This window comes from Danio rerio, chromosome 23 (assembly GCF_052040795.2).
Source record: "Danio rerio strain M-AB ecotype USA chromosome 23, GRCz13ab, whole genome shotgun sequence".
Lineage (NCBI taxonomy): Eukaryota > Metazoa > Chordata > Actinopteri > Cypriniformes > Danionidae > Danio > Danio rerio.
This window is the reverse complement of record NC_141043.1, coordinates 15,737,082-15,758,642: the sequence shown is the minus strand read 5'-3', so window position 1 is coordinate 15,758,642 and position 21,561 is coordinate 15,737,082. Positions and strand designations below refer to the sequence as shown.

The window sequence follows — 21,561 nt, the reverse complement described above, 5'->3', positions numbered from 1 at the left end:
TAAATGCATTGCTGCGATATACATATATGAACCTACCAGCATTTTCATGTTGATTTTTGGAATATATGACTTATTGGTAGAGGAGAAATCAATGGTTAATAGAAACTCCATCATTCGGCAGTCTTCATGTTTTACAGAAATCTGTAATGGCAACCAGCATACTGAGTCATTACTTTAATCGATTCCTCCAACTGCTGAATCATTCAACAATGAATGAGTCATTGAATCATTGACTCAACTGATTTGATTAAAACACTAAATCATTTAGGAAAGAAAAAAACACAGAGAAACAGGACCTCTGCTGTGATCATTTCTTTCTTGAGAAGTGTTTCCAGAGCAGATGTTACCTACTTGTTAATTGAACATTTGTATAAAATTAGTGTCAGAATTGTATAAATATTCAAGCTGTGCGAGTCTCAGATGGTGCAACCCTCTTACTGTCAATAAGTTATCCTTTATAAATCAGCATTAACCAGGCCCCCCTAGTTTCTCGTGATTCTGCGATCACTGAATCCAGTGCAAAATCCACAAAAAGTCGCAAATTTTGTATATAAATGCAAAATAATCACAAAAAATGTAAATAATCTCATAAAACATGAACTACTAAGCCATATAATCAAATTAATTTGAGTTTGCAATTAATTGTTTTACATGACTTATAGACTTTGCATACCCATCGCACATGATGTCTTTAAGTTTCTCTCGAAAAATGACGTCTCAACTGCGCCCTTACAATCATTACATTACATAAAAAGGCGGAATTGTTTTGCAGCCTGTGCAGTAAACAGACGTGGATGAAGCGCGAGTAATTTACATGTGAAGTCAATGCAAAGATGCGATTAGACATCCTGTGGCGCAAATCGGGTGTTTTGTGCGTGCCTCAGACTGCAAAAGAAAGTGGGAAACATCTAACAAATGGAGCATTGGAACAGACAGAAAAGCAAGCAGCTTACTATGATGGAGATTGGTTCAAGGATGACTGCCGCTGGACATGAACAAATTGAAGGACATTATTTTTGCTTTATGTATGGCTGGTGTTTCATTGTGTTTCATTTAACTCTTTAACTCTCCCTACCATTGACGAGTTATACAGCAATCCCTGTTTTAGGTGTATTACAGTAGGGAAGCCCTAAGTGAGGTACATGATGTCAGATGCTCCGGGGAGCAAAATCTGAAAGAAATTTAGTACAATTTGCTCATCACCCAATGACAGTTGAGGTTAGGGGTAGCGTTGGGTGCCACGCCTCCGTACAAATTCATACGAATTAGCCACTACACTGACAAAACGTAAAATATTAACGTTTTCTTGTTAGATCAGGCTGGATTTGTGTCATTGTACAGTTGAAGTCAGAATTATTAGCCCCCCTGAATTATTAGCGCCCCTGTTTATTTTTTTCCCCAATTTCTGTTTAATGGAGGGAAGATTGTTTCAGCACATTTCTAAGCATAATAGTTTTAAAAACTTATTTCTAATAACTGATTTATTTTATCTTTGCCATGATGACAGTAAATAATATTTTACTAGATATTTTTCAAGACATTTAAGGGCTTAACTAGGTTAATTAGGTTAACTAGGCAGGTTAGGGTAATTAGGCAAGTTATTCTATATCAATGGTTTGTTCTGTAGACTGTCGGACAAAAAATAGCTTTAAGGGGCTAATAATTTTATCCCAAAAATGTTTTTTTAAAAATTAAAAAATGCTTTTATTCTTGCCGAAATAAAACAAATAAGACTTTCTCCAGAAGAAAAAATATTATCAGACATACTGTGAAAATTGCCTAGCTCTGTTAAAAATCATTTGGGAAATTTTTAAAAAAGAAAAAAAAATCTAAAGGGGGCTAATAATTCTGACTTCAACTGTATATATTTTTTTAGATTTATATTTTTTTATTGCAAAATTGTTTGCAAATTTCGGGTAATTACCACCACAAAATAATTTTTATCGTGACATCACAAAAAAATCTTGAAAAACTAAGGGGTCTGATTAACATTGAATGTAAAACAATCAGAGTCACTCTTGACTAAATTTCAGTGCTTGCCTAGTTTTCTTACTTGTCTGGTCAAAATAAATAAATAAATACTTAACCATTATGTCAAATCCGGAATGTTATTAAAAGGGTTTTCATCTTAAATAGCAGTGAATTTGCAAAAAAAAGGGAAAGAAAGAGTCCCATAATGTGCATTAGATGGATTTCCATCAAGTTGTTAGAGTGGCTAACTGTAGTATTGGTAACCTAGTAACCAACAGTAAACAAGGTTAGCACAATGGAGGTTTTTGCTAAAAGGGATACAGCCGCAGACAAAAGTTAATGAGAATTGTTTATATATTATTTATAAATTTACACAATGTATTTTATTAAAGTATATCCCTACCCCAACTCTAAACCCAACCCTCACATTATTGTAAATATATGAATTATTGTTGTACAGTGTCACAAAAATTATACTATATTGATGTGAGTATCCGCAGCTGTATCCTATCTAGACTTTACCCATAATGGAGCTCATGGTCATGTGGTTGTAATATTCGCTAGGTCAGAGTTTATTCATCAAATAATTTTCCTTCTCTAATTATTCACATTAACCCTTTCACACACAAGTCCAAAACCACCTCAAATGAACATAAAACATTTTATTCGAAATTTGCTATGTCCATCACTCGTTCAAAATGTGCATTAACACATGGTGATGGAAGCTTAGCTACTGTTTTGCATCTCCTTACTTGCTTAAGAATTTAACTTGCATATTTATGTTAATCATTACTGATAAGGAAGTAAAGTGTGTTGATTTAAGAGCTGGTGGTAGTCAATTAGAATGAGAGTGACAGTTTAGGGAAATATACCTGGTGCTTTCCATATTGTTGCGCTTGTTTTATTACTCAGTTTATGTGCACTGTAATTTTAGCCTGTTAAATACTCAACTATGTGAAAATTTTAAGTAGGTGTAATAACCAACTACTATGTATTACAGGCTGGAAAATGACCAGCCAAATCCAGCTAAAACCAGCTTGACCAGCCTGGATTAAGCTGGACATAGCTGGTTTTGGCTGGACTCCCAGCTTGGCTAGGCTGGTCAAGCTGGTTTTAGCTGGTCATCTCCCAGCCTGACCAGCTAAGACCAGGCTGGAAATGGATGGAAACCAACCGGAAAGTGGCCAAAACCCCTCTAAAACCAGGCTGGTCGACCAGCTAAAACCAGCCTAGGCTGGTTTAGGCTGGATTTTTTAGCAGGGTAATTAAACAAATGGATGCTGAAGAAGAAAAATACTACTTAAATCTTCTGCTAAAAAGAAAATATGTAATATTGTTCAGATTGTGTTATTGGGTTTGATCATCTGACATTTTGCCTCTATTTTGGATTTACTCTCAACAGATCCAGATGTTATGAAGATACAGTTGAAGAATCCGCATCAAACCATCAGAGCCATCAGGCTAGTTTACAGTAACTGAACCAAACTGGACTCCCTGATCAGTCACTTGTCTGAAGTCTACATTTTTGCTTTCACTCATCCACTGCTCTAAATGAGTGTCTCAGACGGCAAGATCAGGGCTGGGGTGCAGACCAGAACCCACACAGGTGAACACGTAATACATTACATCCACACATTCTGCCATGTGTCAATGCAGTTTGTTTTGTCCGTTGATTTATTACATTGTACATGCAAAATGTACGTTTTTTATGGATTCTTAAAAATAGTTTATATGTTTTCTGAGTGCTTACCAAAGCTTCATTTGATCAAAATACAGCAAACACTGTATTATTGTGAAATTGTATTCAAACTTAGTAGAGTTATATTTTTGTTTCAATATTTAGCACAAATATTTAAATCAATGGTCTCAGACTCAGTTCCTGTAGGGCCGCAGCTCTGCATAGTTTAGCTCTAATCACCTCCAACCTGTTTTTTTAAAATCAGGATTAAGCAGCTTTACAGAAAAGGTTCTTACTCAAAGGCTACTTGTAGTTAAATTTTAGTTACTTAATGGTTACGTTTTAGTTACATTTTAAAAATGGATTCATGTCATTCATATTAAACCGATGGGCTCTATTTTAATGATTCAAGTCTAAAGCGCATGGCGCAAAAGCATTAACGGTGTGTCCAAATCGACTTTTACTATTTTAAGGACAGAAAAGTACAGGGTTACAGGGTCTTACAGGGTTGTGCTTATTCTCTTAATAAGGTATGGGTGTGGTTTGAGCATAAAACCAATCAGAACCTCATCTCCCATTTCCTTTAAGATTTAGTTGCATCGTTCTATGGTGCATTTGCTCTTTACATGGCGGACGTTGTAAGTGAAAAAACTAAATGCTTTACTAGCTAGAAAACAGTTAAACAGATCATTTGCTGCACAATTATAAAGAATGAGCCTCCTCCATTCGACCTCTGCTTTATCTTTACTTTACTTTTACTCTTTAATTTACTCCTTCACTTTCATAGATAAGGAAACAGTGTTGTACACACTCCACTAAAGACATCCGTTTGCCTACACATTTAATTTAGTTTCAAGATTATTTCTAAATTCAGTTCTAATTTTCAGCAAATGAATAAATGAATTATAGCAAAGTGTGGTCAAAAAACCTTTATATCCAAACACACGTCCTATTTTTATGCCTCATATGGTGATGTATATGTCTCCAGGTGGACAAATCTAAAACTTGTTTTTATTAAAACGTATATAAATATGCATAAAATAAATAATACTGCTTATAATAATAACAATTTTAATAAAAATTCTAATTGTAATGAATAAACTAAAAAAAGCCCCCTGGACATGAACAAGGCATGCAGGTAGTGATTTTTATATCCATGATGTAAATAATATTTTTTGTTACATTTTAAACCTTTATTGTATTTCATATGTAAAGATATTTGGGTATTGATGTACATCCTGTGTGTTTTAAGCAATGTGTAAGTGTTTGAACCTGCATAGGCATATAATTAAGGCGCTCTTCAGACCAGCATTTCAATAGCGTGTTATATTTCAGTTCCTCAAAATAGCAACATGCCAACATTGTGCCTTAACACACCTCCTTTATAGACTGGCACACCCAGGAATCTACAAAGTGGTGCAAATGTATTTGCTATTTAACCAACGTGGTGCAAAACGGGAAAATGCTGTTGTGCTGGTCTGAAAAAAGCAATAAATCGTGCCAAACACGTCTTACGCCTTATTGCGCTGGGTGTATGATAGGACCCAAAATGTCTCTCGAGCTAGATTTTTTTAAAATCAAAAATACTGTCTGTTTATCATTGACAGTTTCCTTGTGTGTCCCCACAGAATGTCCTGGATCAACGGCTTCCTAGTGGCCAGAGTGGATGACCGAAAGACCGCGTGGGGCGAGCGCAATGGCAAGAAGTCCAAGCGCAAGGTTGGCTCCTCTCTCTGCAACCCACGCTACATGAGCTGCCTGCGGGACGTGGAAGCCATGGAGCCTCCTCCCCAGCCGCCCCACGCTCAGGCCACCCGGTCTGGAGGACCAGGAGGAGGACCAGGAGGGGGACCAGGGGGAACGGGCAACTTCGGCATGCGCTGCGGATGGCAGGAAGACCACTATGGCAAAATGGGAAGCGGGGGGGAGGGTGTGGGGCTTAAATCTGTGGACCTGGGCTTCGAGGATGGCGATGTTAAAGGGCGGAAAAGGGACGGTTTGGGTGGTGACGGCTCCAGCGAGGACACCGCCAGTGGTACGGGGTCAGTAACAGCTGCCGACTGCTGGCAGCGGGTGGTTCGCGTTTTCCAATCCAAGAAGTTCCAGTCGCGCAAACTGGAGCGTCTCTACCAGCGCTACTTCTTCAGGCTTAACCAGAGTTCGCTAACAATGCTAATGGGCGTTTTGGTGATCGTCTGCGGGGTCATGCTCACCTTCCACTGCATTCATGGCCCACCAGACGTAGTTTACGCTTCAGTTTTGTCTGTGGCCATGGCCTTGTTTTTGGCACTTATGGTGGTGTGCAATCGAAATGGCTTCCACCAGGACTACATGTGGATGGTCAGCTATCTGGTCATTGGAGTGCTAATTATAGTGCAGGTATTCGGGGTGCTAATGGTGGCTCCCCGCAGTGCCTCGGAGGGGATCTGGTGGTCCGTCTTCTTCATCTACATTATCTATACGCTGCTGCCGGTGCGGATGAGAGCGGCGGTGCTCAGCGGAGGAGTGCTGTCAGCTATACACCTCCTCACCACATGGAGGATCAATCAGGACGATGAGTTCCTCTGGAAACAGGTGAGTCAACAAGCTGATTTCTTCTGAATTACGTTCGAGATTTGAGTTATGGGTATGTGGAGTATGTGGAAAATTGTGAATCATCCAATTTAAAGGTGACATATTACAGTCCTTTTCTTAAGATGTTGGTTTCCCTGGAATTTGTCTGTGAATTTTCACCTGTTTACGATTTTACTTGAATTTAACTACCAGAATTCTGTTACTGCTAGCATGGCCATTGCCACATATTGTCATGTCCTATTTACATTAAAAAAGCTCTTGAGATGTTAGAATTAAGCTTTGAAGGTCTGTCATATTTTATGAAGTCATTTTCCTAAAAAAATATTGTTTTGGTAGTACAGCTTATAAATGTGTATGAATCACTGCATGCGAAGATGCGCACCTCACTTTCACAAGGAGAGAGCAAGGTTTTCTCATGGCACTGAATGTTGTTTTGAAAGGTGTGTCTGAAGTAAAATCATGTTTTTGCTATTAGAAAGTTTTGTCTCTGTTAGCAGGAAGTTGCTAGGAAACAGAGGCAACAAGAAATAAAATGGCAGAAGCTGAAATGTATGCGCTCATTTTGGTGGTTGTTGAAGGTAATAATGTTCAGAACTGATGTGTTTTGTAATTTGAATAAAATAACAATGTTTGAAAGAAAATACACACATTTAGGAAAAGTCAGGATATTATACATTTAGTTGAAGTCAGAATTTTAAGCCTCTGTATATTTTCCCCAATTTCTGTTTAACGGAAAGATTTTTTTCAACACATTTCCAAACACAGGCCTGGATTGGCTAATTGGGAGGACCGGGAGAATTCCTCGTGGGCCAGTCAGTTTTTTTGGCCACGGGGAACGGTGTCCCTAGCTGCCTGCACTGTCTGCAGTCGCACTTTTTTCATTTATTTATTGATTTATTTGACCATAGCCTCACTCTTTATATTTATTCTTTTGCTGCAGCTTCGCTCTAATTATTTATTTTCTTGCAGCCCCGTGAGAAAAATGCAGCGTGCAGGTTATTGATGTGTTAACTATCATTCAACCCCAAACTGCGGCACCTTAGTGAATATAAAAATTTGAATAAATAATATTCATGAATATTATATCTGCTAAATGAAAATTAGATGATTTACTACATTAAAAATACTGACATAACTTGATCGTAAATCTAAAAAGGGGAGAAAAAGATTAAACCAGCAATAGAAAGTAATACTGTGGTTAAAAGAGTCTTGCAGATAACAAGAGCGATACTTATTTTTTCTTCCAAATGCATCAGCATAATAGCGCCATTGTGGTCAGCATGTTGTAAATTATGCGTCATGGAGCTGCTGTTTTGTTTACGGCTGTTGCTAGGTGACAGTCACAAAAGCAAGCCCCGAAATGGAAAGACTTCCGCACATCGCGGTCATTCTGCTTTAACTGAAGCTTTTGGTTTTGGACATACAGAAAGCGACTCGCGTCCATCTGCCGCAAACATATTATAAACATTCAGAACATTACACAGTGTCTGCAGAAGCTGTTTTTGGAGGAGACAAGCAGACATCACTGTGTATTACTGTGTTTGCCCTGGCTCAGTCCTGCGCGTGTCACCAAGGTAGGAAACGTGACACACACAAACACGAACGAATGTTATGAAAAATTATAATTTGTTGTACAGTTGGTAGTTCACTTCCATAATTTGGTACGATTGCATTCACATCAGAAGTGAACCGTACCAGAGTTCGTATGAACCTTACGTATGTTCGTATGAAGCGGACTCGGGTACGGTTCAAGAGTGTGCACCCGAGTTCAAAAGACACATTCACACTAGCTAATTGTACCATACTATGACGTCAAACGAACCCGGGTGCAGACCAAAAGTGCTAGTGTGAAAGCACCCTTAAAGGCGTAACTAGGTTAATTAGGTTAGTTAGGCAAGTTAGGGTAATAATGCAAACTATTGTATCACAGCGACGATCAGTGTTGCCAACTTAGCAATTTTGTTGCTAGCAATTTTTAATACTACCCTAGCAACTTTTTTTTTTCAAAAAGCACCTAGCAACAAATTTAGCAATATTAACATTTATTTGGTTACTTTTAGCAATTTTTTTAAACATGTTTTTAAAAAAGGACTCAAATTAGCTGTGGCTGCAGGCTTCAGTCAGTAGAGTAAATCGCTGGCTCAGATTGTTTTTCATAAATGTTAATTTACTGATATTTGTCAACATGTACAATTGTTGGTAATTTGGGTAGCAATAAATTCCAATAGTGTTATAATTGTTTTCACTTTCATATATGTGTTAATTTCAAAAGAGTAAATACACAAGCTTCGATTGTTTAAAAGATTGTAACTGTTTATTATCAGTGTTATATTTAAAAAGAAAACATTTTGTATTACTTTTACAAATAATTTGTTTTTCATAAAATCTAAATGGACATATTTCAGATAATGTTTTTGCTGAGATAGCCAGTCAATTTGAGAAAACATTAATTGTTTTGTATTCTACATGAAGAAGTAGTTTTGAGTTGCGATTACGCAATGACGTCAAAACGCAAAGTAAGATGTTAATAAGAACCTATTTATTGTGCATCTGGATTACGCTTGTGACATACTACATGATGACGTCACTGATATGCAAATTAGTGCGTGAGGTCATCTGGCAACATTTAGCAACTTTTCAGGCAGGCTTTAGCTACTTTTCATTGGAAATAGTTGACAACACTGGTGACGATGCAGATGCGAACAATTCGGTATCGGTTCGGTGAAAATCTTAACCGGTTATTATGTTTTGACGTCATTTATCACATATGCGTTATGTGACAGTAGATTACTATGGTGAGTGAGGACACCGCAAGTAATTAAAACGCTCCAACTACAAGCAGACAACTGTGCACAATTCTCTTTCATTGACAGAAAAGTACATGAGAACCCAGCTAAAAAGAAAGCAGTAATTCTCTCTCTCTGTGGGTCTTTTGACCTGCTGGCGTGTTCATGAAGTAATGTTTCATCTCCTCTCTCGACTGTTACAACAATAACGTTACATGAGTGTGTCTGCAGAGTGAGTTTTCTCCACCGCGTCACCATCTATAATGGATCAACTGATCACCGGGGGTCCGTGTCACTGTTTGCTAAACAGCGCCAGAGATCAATCATAAAAGTTTAAGAACTTGCTCATCAATGCTCAAAAAGCAAGCAGGATAATATTTACATTAGTTTATTTGCTTTAAATGCTCATGTTCTGGTCGTTCACTTTACTTTTGTTTGATACATACTGTACGTGAGACCAGTGTAGGTTCACACCACTAGTAGTGTGTTCTGTAGACCTTTGTGCCTGATTATCGAGCCTATAGGCTCATTTAAGGCTGATATAAGTTGTTTTCTAAAAAAAAAAAAAAAAAACAAACAAGGGCACAAGATAGAAAGAACATTTTCCATATTAAAAAAATGTTTTTGTCCTAACCAACATCTTAAATTTATATTTTAGGAAGGACCAGGCACGTGCACTCATAGGGCTAAACCTGTGCAGTGCACATGCCCTTTTTAGTCTTGGATAGAAAGTGCCCTTCCAAAATGATCAAAAGTGCTCCCGCGACGCGGCACACCTTTGGTCCCGCGCTTCAGTAGGCGCGCGACAACACCACTCTTGAGTAAGCGCGCGACAAAACAGCTGATCAGTACGCGCGCGATAACACCGCTCTTCAGTACGCGCGCATCCACTCTGCAGATCTGCAGACCGCCATGGGAAGGACTTTTATTTTTTGCTGCTAAACAATAGAAAACTGACAGTGATCGCCGCAGGTACACCTCATGTCCTTTATCCAGTGTTAAATGCAATATTCTACTGACTTGCCATACTACTGAAAGCAGCAGCAGATTCAGCAACTTTAGAACTGTGTGGCATATTCGTGATTCAGCATGTACATTTATTAATGTTAAAGAGGTTTAAATATGTATTAATTAGATTGTAAACCTTGCTATTTTATTGGAGTGCAGTAAGTGCACTATTCTGTGCTTCTGAACTTCTGTTGTTTTTCATCTGTTGCAAACAGCCAAATTGCTGATCACAGCAAACCATGTCATGTACCTTCTGGAACATATTTGCCAACTCTCGAGAAATGTATGCAGTCGTACGTTTTTTGAATGAGCCACAGATGTGGTAGAGATTCACAGCTGATTACAGACCCAGCTTTTTAGACAAATTGCAAGTAATTTTTTGTTCAGCCCTAACAAATATCTTGTCGTTTTTTTAAATATTTTTTTGATGCTGCAGGTACTGATTGACATTTTTCTCAAACTTATACCTATGAATTCAGTAAATCCAAAGAACCTGAGATTTTTTATTCAATCAAATTATTTTTTTGCATATCTGTATTCATGTGGGGAAAACAGTTTCACCATTGTTTTGAAAACTCTTTTTATCATCCAATAATGATTTTCTTTTGTCAGAGAACTGTGTTATTTTATCTGTTAATTGGTCACCTGTTGCTAAGGTAGCCATTCATTTATTGAGTTGATAGTTCACGGAAGTGTTCATTGTGAGACTGGTTAACATCTTCAGAGCACACACACTACTGGGCAAAGGCTTCTGCTTTGATTTAAATTGCTTGACAAGCTGTTTTAAATCTATAACTGCAAAAGTAATTTTAGAACTAACTAATATGGGTTTTTCAGTGTGTGCAAAACAGAAATGTATTTTTCCTAAAGCATTGTAAGCATAAGTTGGTTATAAAGTCTATTGGTGCGATTGATTTTGGCAATTTGGTTGGTTTTTGATGGTTTTGGGAGGCGCTGAATTAGATGTGTAGTATGGCAGATGAGATGTAGATAAAACTGCTGGATGTAAATGTATTCCACAGCATGTACTCAGATTGTTCTCGTGCATTATCAGTTGACAAGGCTTTCAGTGGATTTTGCAACTGAACGGTTTTTGATAACACTTGTACTGACTGGGATCAAAACATCCAGCTGAGGTTTAAATCTGAAAGAGTTGTTTAAATGATTCGTTGTTTGTCTGGATCTTTTCTCTGTTTATATCGTCGCTGATGTGAAACAATACCAAATATGAAGTTCTGGAAATGGTAAAACGTGAACACACTTTTCCCTTCAAACCAAAGACTATGGGATTGATCATGACTGAAGATGAACATCAATGTGAGAAATTTTGATGATTGATATACAATAGCTTACCAGGAGATTCACCGGCCATTTGTTAAAGGAAGAATCGACAAAGACTATTTGATGAAAATATGTATGGGACTTTGTCAGAAATTGACAGAAACTTTTGCCAGTACACAGTTCATATGGACCCGTTTCTTCTTTCTCTGGATCTCAAGCTGTAAGTGAGAATAAAATAGTTATCTCCTTGTTTTCTCTAGCTTGCAAAATATGTATTTAATTGTGTTTTGTTACTTGTAATCGCTCCATGTGCCTTGCACTTTATCTGATTATCTTTTTATAGTCACATATCGCGTCTAACACTACGTTGAAAACTCGACGCATGGCGCTTTGTTTACGGAATTAAATGCGTTTGTGAGCTCGCGATTCCCTGCCGTTTGTCATTGCTATGGCCTCTGTCCACTGTTTCTACACACATGCAGCGGTCAAGTTTCAAAATAGCTTTTTTCACTGTGTGGGTTAATTCCAATACTGAATGTGTGTCATTGTTAGTACTTATGGTTAAGAATAGAGGAATATGCTGGTGTTTACTGCATTGCTTTAATGCACTCCTGCATTGGGCTCACATATACACTCTGCACTCTTTCTACTTTAACAATGTTGATTAGCCATGGTGGACATTTCTTTCTGTCTCACACTGAACGCAGTTGACCAATCACAACAAACTGGGTCATTGGACCAATCACCGCAGATTAATGTCATGCTAAGGAGGGGTTTGGAAACAAATAAATCGCTGTACGAATCATATGGGAAACGATAATTAGGTAAAAATAAATGCAGATTAGGGTGAGGCAGTGGCGCAGTAGATAGTGCTGTTGCCTCACAGCAAGAAGGTTGATGGGTCGCTGGTTCGAACGTCGGCTCAGTTGGTGTTTCTGTGTGGAGTTTGCATGTTCTCCCTGCCTTCGCGTGGGTTTCCCCCACAGTCCAAAGACATGCGGTACTGGTGAATTGGGTTGGCTAAATTGTACGTAGTGTATAAGTGTGTGTGTGTGAATGTGTGTGTGGATGTTTCCCAGAGATAGGTTGTGGCTAGAAGGGCATCCGCTGCATAAAAACTTGCTGGATAAGTTGGCGGTTCAGTCCACTGTGGCGACCCTGGTTTAATAAAGGGACTAAGACGACAGGAAAATGAATGAATTTACACAGCATTGTTATCTAGTTACATAGCTGCAGTCTAGAGCTATTTTCAGGTGCTGTGTAATATCATTGAGCCTGCTGGTAAGCTTTAAAAAGGAAAATTGTTTTACATTTTTAAGAGCAATGCCAACAGCCTAATCTGATTCAATAATTAGTGCTAAGCTAAGCTAAAATATTATTAGACAAGGAAATTTATTTTTGATCTTGCATGGGTATCAGCCTGTTGTTGAAGACCCTCAAAACCAAAATATGAATTTTCATAATGCATAATAGGGGCTCTTTAAAATCTCTGGGTCTGGTGGGACCCCTTTTAGCTTAGCATAAATAATTACAACAGATAAGAACGTTAGCATCTCGCTCTAAAAATGCAATAAAGAGTTTGAAAAATTCTCCTATTTAAAGCTTTATAGTTATTTTTGGCTGCATGACGGCACAATAGGTAGCATGATCGCCTCCCAGCAAGAAGGTTGCTAGTTCAAGCCTTGGGTATGTCAGTTGGTATTTCTGTGTGGAGTTTGCATGTTCTCCCTGTGTTGGCGTGTGTTTCCTCCGGGTGCTTCGGCTTCCCCTAAAGTCCAAAGACATCCTCTAAAGGTGAATAGGGTAAACTAAATTGTCTGTAGTGTGTGTGTGTAAATGAGTGTGTATGGATGTTTCCTTGTCATAGGTTGCAGCTGGTGGGGCATTCGCTGTGTAAAACATATGCTGGATGAGTTGATGGTTCATTCTGCTGTGGCGACCCCAGATTAAAAAAGGGACTAAGCCGAAAAGAAAATAAATGAATGAAAAGTTACATTGTTTACTAAGATCGCCCGAAAAGCTGCTATTTTCTAGGCTGATATGGCTAAAAACTGTCCTCCCATTTCAGCGTAATAATCAAGGAACTTTACTGCCGTAAAGTAGCTGGTGACTAGAGCTATTTTCAGGTGCTGCATAATATCATTGAGCCTGCTGAAAATAGGAAAATTGTTTTACATTTTTGAGAGTAATGCTAACTGTCTGATCTGATTCAAGCATTGCAAATTTATCTTCAGATAGTGTCTTTATAGCAATGTGCGTGCGGTAGATCGCTTCCATTACAATAGGAAAACCGCTGCAAATTGCGCTTTAATGTTTGGCTGGTCAACTGTATGGTATGGAAACCATATATACCTGCTAGATGAACCAGTCTCATACAGCTGCCATTGCAAGGCTCAAGACACTTTGTAGAGAGCAATTTAACACAACTGCCTCTAGGAGTCGCCAATGGAAAATAACAGACACGCACAAAAAATGTGTGTACGCCAGCCATAAAGCTGGCGTGGAGCTGTGCACATTCCCACGTTCAGTTCATCATTAGTAAATCCAAATGTGAGCGATTCTGAGCATGAAACCTGGCGTACGCAAAGTTTTTGTGCGTACGCAGCGTTGATACATGAGGCCCCTGGAGATTAGCTGAATGGATTCAAAAATGGTCAAAAAAAATTTATGTTCCTATAGGGCTGCTCGATTTTTGGAAAAATCATAATCACGATTATTTTGGTCATAATTGTAATCACGATTATTTTAAACGATTACTGTTGAAGTCGAAATTATTAGCGCTTCTGAGAATTAAAAAAAAAAAATTCCCAAATGATGTTTAACAGAGGAAGGAATTTTAACAGTATTTTCTATAATATTTTTTCTTCTGAAGAAAGGCTAATTTGTTTTATTTCAGCTAGAATAAAAGCAGGTTTAAATATTTTGAAACTCATTTTAAGGTCAATATTATTATCCCCTTTAGGCAATATATATTTTTTATTGTCTGCAGAAGAAACTGTTTTACAATGACTTGCCTAATTACCCTAATTAAGCCTTTGGATGTCTGTATTTTGAAAAATATTTAGTCAAATATTATGTGCTGTCATAATAGCAAAGATAAAATAAATCAGTTATTAGAAATGAGTTATTAAAATTATTATTATTATTAAAATTAATAATTTAATAATAATAATATAGTTATTATTAAAATTATTATAAGTACAACCGTCTGCAGCACACATTAGCGCGTTTAGTTCGCGCTTTTATGAGCAACACGTTTACAAATAGAAAGGGGGGCGGTAAATAATGGAATAATCGTTTATCTCGATTAATGGTTTTTCATAATCGTTAGAGGCCAAAATCAAAATCAAAATCGGATTTTCGATTAACTGCACAGCCCTAGTTCCTAATTGATTATCATTAATGTTTATTTTTATTATTACAGATAATTCCATTTTCACAAGTGAAATCCTTCATTCTGATTATAATCCTCTTTATACGTGGGCTAAATCTGTTTGCAATCTTGAAATCTGGTTGGCTGAGTTGCCTTGAGTGGGTGTGGTTGTAGACAGAAGGCGCGTTCTTACAGCAAAGAATGTTCTGTGAAAAAAAAACAATACATTCACTCAAGTCACTTGTTGCTCTGGTTTGTGCTGTATTTGTTAGCATTAGCATGTATAATCTCTATACGTGCCTGTGAAATGGTAGCGTGTTCATCAACAGCGTGCCAGGCTTTGGCCGTGCTATCAGTGGCCGCAGTGTGTTGTTGTGTGTGAGTCAAGCCAAGGACCTCGGGGTAGGATGAAGGTCAGGCTGAATGAGCGGATCCTTTTCTCTCCTCCCATGAAAATATCAGCATCATGTTAAGCGCTGTCACCCACACAAGGGACGCTTTGTGCTTTCCTCCAGCCTCTGTGTGTGTGTGTGTGTGTGTGTGTGTGTGTGTGTGTGTGTGTGTGGGTGTGTTTGGGGACAAGAGGAGGTCGGGGTGTATGAGGGTGAGGTCTTGACCAGCGGGTCACTGTACGACCACAGTTATTTACTTCAACTGTACAAAGTAGTGGGAGAGAATGCGAGCAGAAGGTCATTTCATTATAAACAATCAGGGAGACAAAGCAGAACGTTTGGCCCCATTACTGCCGGAAGCAACGCTTGCTTAGGACACATTTCCATCCGTTATTTAAACGACCAGCAGATCTCTTAAACAGGATTACTTCAGTTTGTATATCTGGCTGCAGTAGTTTATTTGCATCACTTCCCAGTGTTTGCTGAATGCATGTGGCGTTTATCGGAAGCTGAATTATTTGCTTAAGTCAACAGCATATGTTAAATTGACTGCCCTTTTTTCCTTTCTAGTATTTTTGTTTCAAAGAGAGCAAATCGGCGAATGCTGCAGAATATTGTGGGCTCGTTAACACATGAGGTGATTTAAACTCATCTGTGTTTCTGAAAACAAACAAAATATGTGTTGACATTCGTGAACGTACAATGGAAGTCTAATGGGCGATAATAATGGAGTGAGTCATTTCTGTACACAAACTCTTTTGTTTGTTTGTCTGAGGTAAGAGAGTGGAAATTAATTTCTGTGCTAGTCAAAACAGCTTAACTTGTTTTTTTACCCACTCTTTTCCTTCAGGATTTCGATATGCGCTGGCCTTGTCAAAAAACGCTGCTGGTTAAGTTTTTTTTAAGCCATCAAGATTCTTGGTTGGCCATGTAATGTTTAGACTCCATGAAAACCAAACAATTTTTCACAGTCGACAAAAACATGAAATAACAAGCTGATCTTCACTGGGGGAATTAGATTTTATATTTTTACATAGATATAACAACAAATTTAAACAAAATAGATTGTTGCGTGTTCTATGATATGCTGTAATACATTTGAACGTCATTGTTTTTCTTATTATTTATCATGTATATGTAGACATTACATTACACAGTATGAAGTTTAAAGCTCTGGAAAAGTCTTGGAAAAGTCATGGAATTTTTGTAGTAAAAATGTGTATGAACCTTGATTTCCCCAATTTGTCTCAGATAAAAAAAATCATGGCTGAAATCTCACAGTGTGAGCAGGGCTTTATAGATATCCAAACATAAGTGGCTAAATCATGGCTAAATGTAGGCTGCCAGTGAAATTCTAATAGATGTGTAACAATAGCCCAACAGTACACTAGTCATCAAATACAAAGGAATGAATGGACACATGTGAAGTCTGTCTGTTTGTCTATTTGATGACTGGTCTAGTTTTGGGCTATTGTTACACATCTATTAGATTTTTACAAATTTTTCCAAAATTTAACCTTGTTTTAGCCAACACATCTATGTTTAGATGTCTATTAGACATCTTTTACATAGATTTGCTGTCTGTATGTGTTTGAAAATTTTGAGCTGTATTTTTAGGTCGGGTGGTTGGTTTGTACATTTAAAGGGTTAGTTCCAACAAAAAAGAAAATCCAAACCATGTTTAATTCTAAAAAATTCTTTTTTTTTCTGTTAAAAGTGCAGTATGTAAGTTTAACACCCAATGGTTGAACTAGGTATTGCACTCCTGTTTCAAAACATACACAAGCGCAGGTTGCCAGATTGAGGACACCAAGAGGAGTGTGCCTGATTATCGAGCCAAAAGGCTGATTTAAGGCTGATTTAAACTGTGTTCTAATTAAAAGCATCGGCTTGTGATTGAAGGAATATTTTCCATATTAAAAAACCTGAAATTTATATTTTAGAAACGGCTACTATTTCTCACAGGTGAACAACAGAAAGCTGACAATGATCACCTCAGGTACACCTCATGTGCTTTATTCAGTGTTAAATGTTAATAATGTGAGTTTGAATGCCATTGTACATGACATTTATTGCCCTACTACTGAAAGCAGCAGCAGATCACCTCAGATCTTAAAAATTAAATAAACCAGTTGAAATTATACTTTAGAACTAAACACATATGAGTGATTCAGCATGTACATTTAATATTGTTCAAGAGGTTTAATATGTATTAATTAGATCATAAATGTTACCATTTTGTTGGAGTGCAGTGAGGGCACTATTTTATGCATCTGAATATTTATATCAGTTGCTAATTAATAACCTCATCTGGAACTCTGTGACTCATTTCGTAGGCTGCTACTGTCTACCGGAGGTCGCATTTCGGTCACAGACACAGCCCCAGCAAGGCAACAGGTTGCTGAGATATGACTTCGTACACTGGCATTGGGGAGGTTAAAGGGCAAAACAAAGGCAGACGTTCTGGCACGTACCACACATTTTCAAAGCAGAATATTTGACAAGTATATTGCCATGTTTGTTTAATCATATTATGCCATTTTTATGCTTTAGAAGAGTCAAAAACCATCCATCCTAGGAACAAAAAATACTACAGAGGAGAATAGCTAGCTGTTTTTTCCCAACATTCAGAATAACTGTGTTCAGCATAAGAAATAACAAGGAGAATGACATATTTTTTATATTTTGTGTGAACTATCATTAAAAAAAGCTACAAAAGTTTATACTGTACTAATACTAACAGCTCTATTAAAATACAGTTAGGATCAAATCTAAAAATCTGATACTAGCTACAAAACAAAATCTATTTTATAACAAACTACCAACTGTGACAATCACTGGTAAAGAAGCCGGAAAGTGAGTGAATAAAAGTGAGAATGGCTACAAGGAAGTTAAAACAATGATAAATCACCCAATAAAGATGTGTCAAGTACATCAGAAACCACCACCTTGCTTTTCTTCATAAATCTCTTCACCGTGACCTTTGTTGTCAATCTATTCATTTTTTTTATTTTAGAACAAGCAAGCACTGATGACAAGTGCACTTATCTCTAATAGGTTCAAACGGGTCTGCGTGTAGTTTTCTGAGAAAGCTGTAGTGTTATACTGTTATACGGGCCCAATTTATCCTGCGCTGTGGACACCGCATCCAGGCATTTCCCCTTTCCTCTGTGACTCATTAAACCTGCTGCTGCATGATCTGAGACCCGCCGTGTGTTTGCAGACCAGCTCAAACTGACCACAAGAATTACAGCTGGGTGTTGTTAATGCCGCAACTGTAGATAGCTACTATTTATAGAACAATTCATCCAGTCGTAAATCTATTTTTAAGCTGCGCATGTGCATGCATGGGCTGTCTAAGTCTTTTTTTTTTCTCCTGCGGATTAATTGTAGTACATGGATGCGGAAAGGCTGATGACTCAGAAATCCACTTTTAAAGCTTATTTTAGCGTGCATGTTTTTTTTCTTTCATTTGTTCTGTCTATATATCTATGCGTATCTTCATGCATGTGTGTGTGTGTGTGTGTGTGTGTGTGCTGGATGAACAGTGTTTTGTAGGGGCTGTACTGACTGTATAGGCTGTATTGTATTGTATTGTATTCATTCATTCATTTCTTTTTTTTCGGCTTTATTATATTTCGGCTGATTATCAGGGGTTTCCACAGCAGAATGAACCACCAACTTATACAGCATATTTTTTACACAGTGGATGCCCTTCCAGCCGCAACCCAGCACTAGGAAACACCCATACACTCTTGCATATTTAGCTTATTCAATACACCTAGAGCACATGTCTTTGGACTGTTGGGGAAACCGGAGCACCCAGAGGAAACTCACCTAACATGGGGGAGAACATGCAAACTCCACACAGAAAAGCCAACTGACCCAGTCGGGGCTTGACCCAGTGACCTTCTTGCTTTTAGGCGACAGGTCTACCCACTGCGCCACCGCGTTACCAATATTGGTATTCATGTAATGTTAATATATTAAAACCAAACTTTTCAGGCCACCTAAAAATGAACATTTAATGGAAATGTCCAACCTGAGTGTACAATTACAGCATCAAAAAATATGTAATTTAATGGAAATTATTATCATTTTTGGGGTCTGCATTGTGGTGCAATGTAACATTTTTCATCTGTCTTTAATATGTTATTATAAAATGTGTAAATTAATTTAAATGTTCGATTATAAGAGACAAAAGAGCAAGTTTGTTACGGTCACCAGCGATCCAGGCTGTGCAGATTGCTAACGGTCTACAAATATGCGTATAGTATATGGAATGTAAGCTCCAGTCATACACCACACACACACACCTATTCCGGATCACGATTGATAACACTCACTTAGCTGGGAGCTGCTTAAAGACTGAAAAAATGGACTTTAAATACAGCACACACACACACACACACACACACACACACACACACACACACACACACACACACACCTCAGTGCTGATTCTTGTTATACTGTTAGTAAACATTACGACACGTTTCTCTTGTCTTGTCTTGCTGTGTACTGATCTTTGCTTTGTTTTTTTACATTGTCTTCTGCCTGCCTTTGACCATCCGCCTGACCATGTCTCTGGATTTGCCTGTATACACATTTGTTTGTTCCTGTATCAACCATTGCTTGCCAGACCATCATTAACCTGCATTTGGATCTGCACTACCTTATCAGAGTCCCCCTCACATTATACAGTTATTTGGAGTTCATTACTAAAAATAAAGCAGAGAACATTTATGTAATAATAATAATAATAAAAATAATGATGATGATGATGATGATAATCGTAATAAAAAGTCTGCCCTTTGTCTTGGTTCCTGTCACCTTCAGCCTGCAGAATTCCATCTGTTTTGAGTTGGTTTATTTTAGGGAATTTCCTTTCTCTTCCTGTCTAGTATTTCATTGTGACAGTTTCCTCCAAAACTCGCTCATGAACACACTCACTGAAGATTAACTAGAGAGGCCGACCTTAAATCTAAATCTGACCAGTTTCACAAAATGATCTATGGGACACTATAAAACAAGTGAAGATTTCCCAGATTTTTTTGTAAAGGAAGAGCAGATTATCAGAGAGCTGGACAATTTATTTGAGAAAATGACAAGCTTAGAGTTCATTTAGAAAAATGCATTAAAAAGTAATTTTTAAAAAGCCCTCCTGTTTATTTTTTCCCACTTTCTGTTTAATGGAGAGAAGATTTTTCAGCACATTTCTAAACATAATAGTTTTAATACCTCATATCTAATAACTGATTTATTTTTTCTTTGCTATGATGACAGTAAATTATATTTTACTAGATATTTTTCAAGATACTTATACATAGTTTAAAGTGACATTTTAAGGCTTAACTAGGTTAATTAGGTTAACTAGGCAGGTTAGGGTAATTAGGCAAGTTGTTGTATAATGATTATTTATTCTTTAGACAATAAGTGGCCAATAATTTTGACCTTAAAATGGTTTTTAAAAGTCGAAATAAAACAAATAAGACTTTCTCCAGAAGAAAAAATATTATCAGACATACTGTGGAAATTTCCTTGCTCTGTTACACATCATTTGGGAAATATTTAAAAAAAAAAAAAAAAAAAGTGTGCTAATAATTCTGACTTTAACTTTAATAGTGTAAGTATGGCATGGCTTAACATTCATTATTACTATTATGGGTTTATTTAAGTTTATAATGCAACTTATCATAAATCGAAATTCAATAATCCACTTAAAGTTACATATGTATAATTCTATAAATTATACAGCACAAAAAACAAATGTATTTTATTGAACAATAATACATGCTAAGCAATTCAGTAATGGCTGTGTTATGATATACATGTAGCTGTATTTTGATAAAGGATTAGATTTATATAAAGTTATACATTTGAACTTGGCCTTTAGTCAAATATTTTTGCTCTAAAACAAAAAAGAGATCATAAAAGCAAACTGTTGCTGTAAGATAACCTAACCTCCTTTTAAAAGTATTTTTTTACTACTATAGAGAAATACCTCAGTTTCCAGAATAAGTGTCTGTGGTAAGGCTGCTCGATCTGGGGTACATGATTGATGAACAGCTGCTTACACTCTGAACTCACATCTCTAAAATCCTGAACACTTTCAAACAGGTGATTTCCATAGAAATATACAGCATATTAACTACATTCTCACCTGAAACACTCAAACTGTATCAGAACAACAGTAATATTTTTAAAACTATGGTGAGTTTAGCATTTTTGTTTGCTCAGCTACACCGTAAGGTGCTACATGAAAGCATTTGTTTGTTTGTGTGTTCATTCGTTTATTAATTTATTTGTTCGATCATTTATTCATCAATCTGTAAAGTCACTAAATTATTATCCTAAACTCAGATTTTTTTCTTGTAAATACACTTTTCAAAATAAAATAAATAGTATTTTTTTTTTGAGTGAAAAGAACATAAATGACTGATATGACAGACATAAAGACTTTCCACTTTTAAATGTTTGAACAATAAAACATATATA

At 37.1% G+C, this 21,561-nt stretch overlaps 1 protein-coding gene across 2 annotated transcripts in view; it reads left to right on the top strand.

Moving 5' to 3' along the window:
• The window catches only part of adcy6a (adenylate cyclase 6a), a 137,835-nt gene that overhangs the window by 10,935 nt on the left and 105,339 nt on the right, over positions 1-21,561 (top strand). For both annotated transcript variants that reach the window (XR_015523279.1, XM_087306681.1), the window contains exons 2-3: positions 3,374-3,577; positions 5,278-6,223. Coding sequence is in view for 1 of the 2 variants with exons in the window: in XM_087306681.1 (XP_087162807.1) it covers positions 5,279-6,223 (945 nt within the window). In the remaining variant the exon portion in view is untranslated. The remainder of the gene's footprint in view (positions 1-3,373; positions 3,578-5,277; positions 6,224-21,561) is intronic.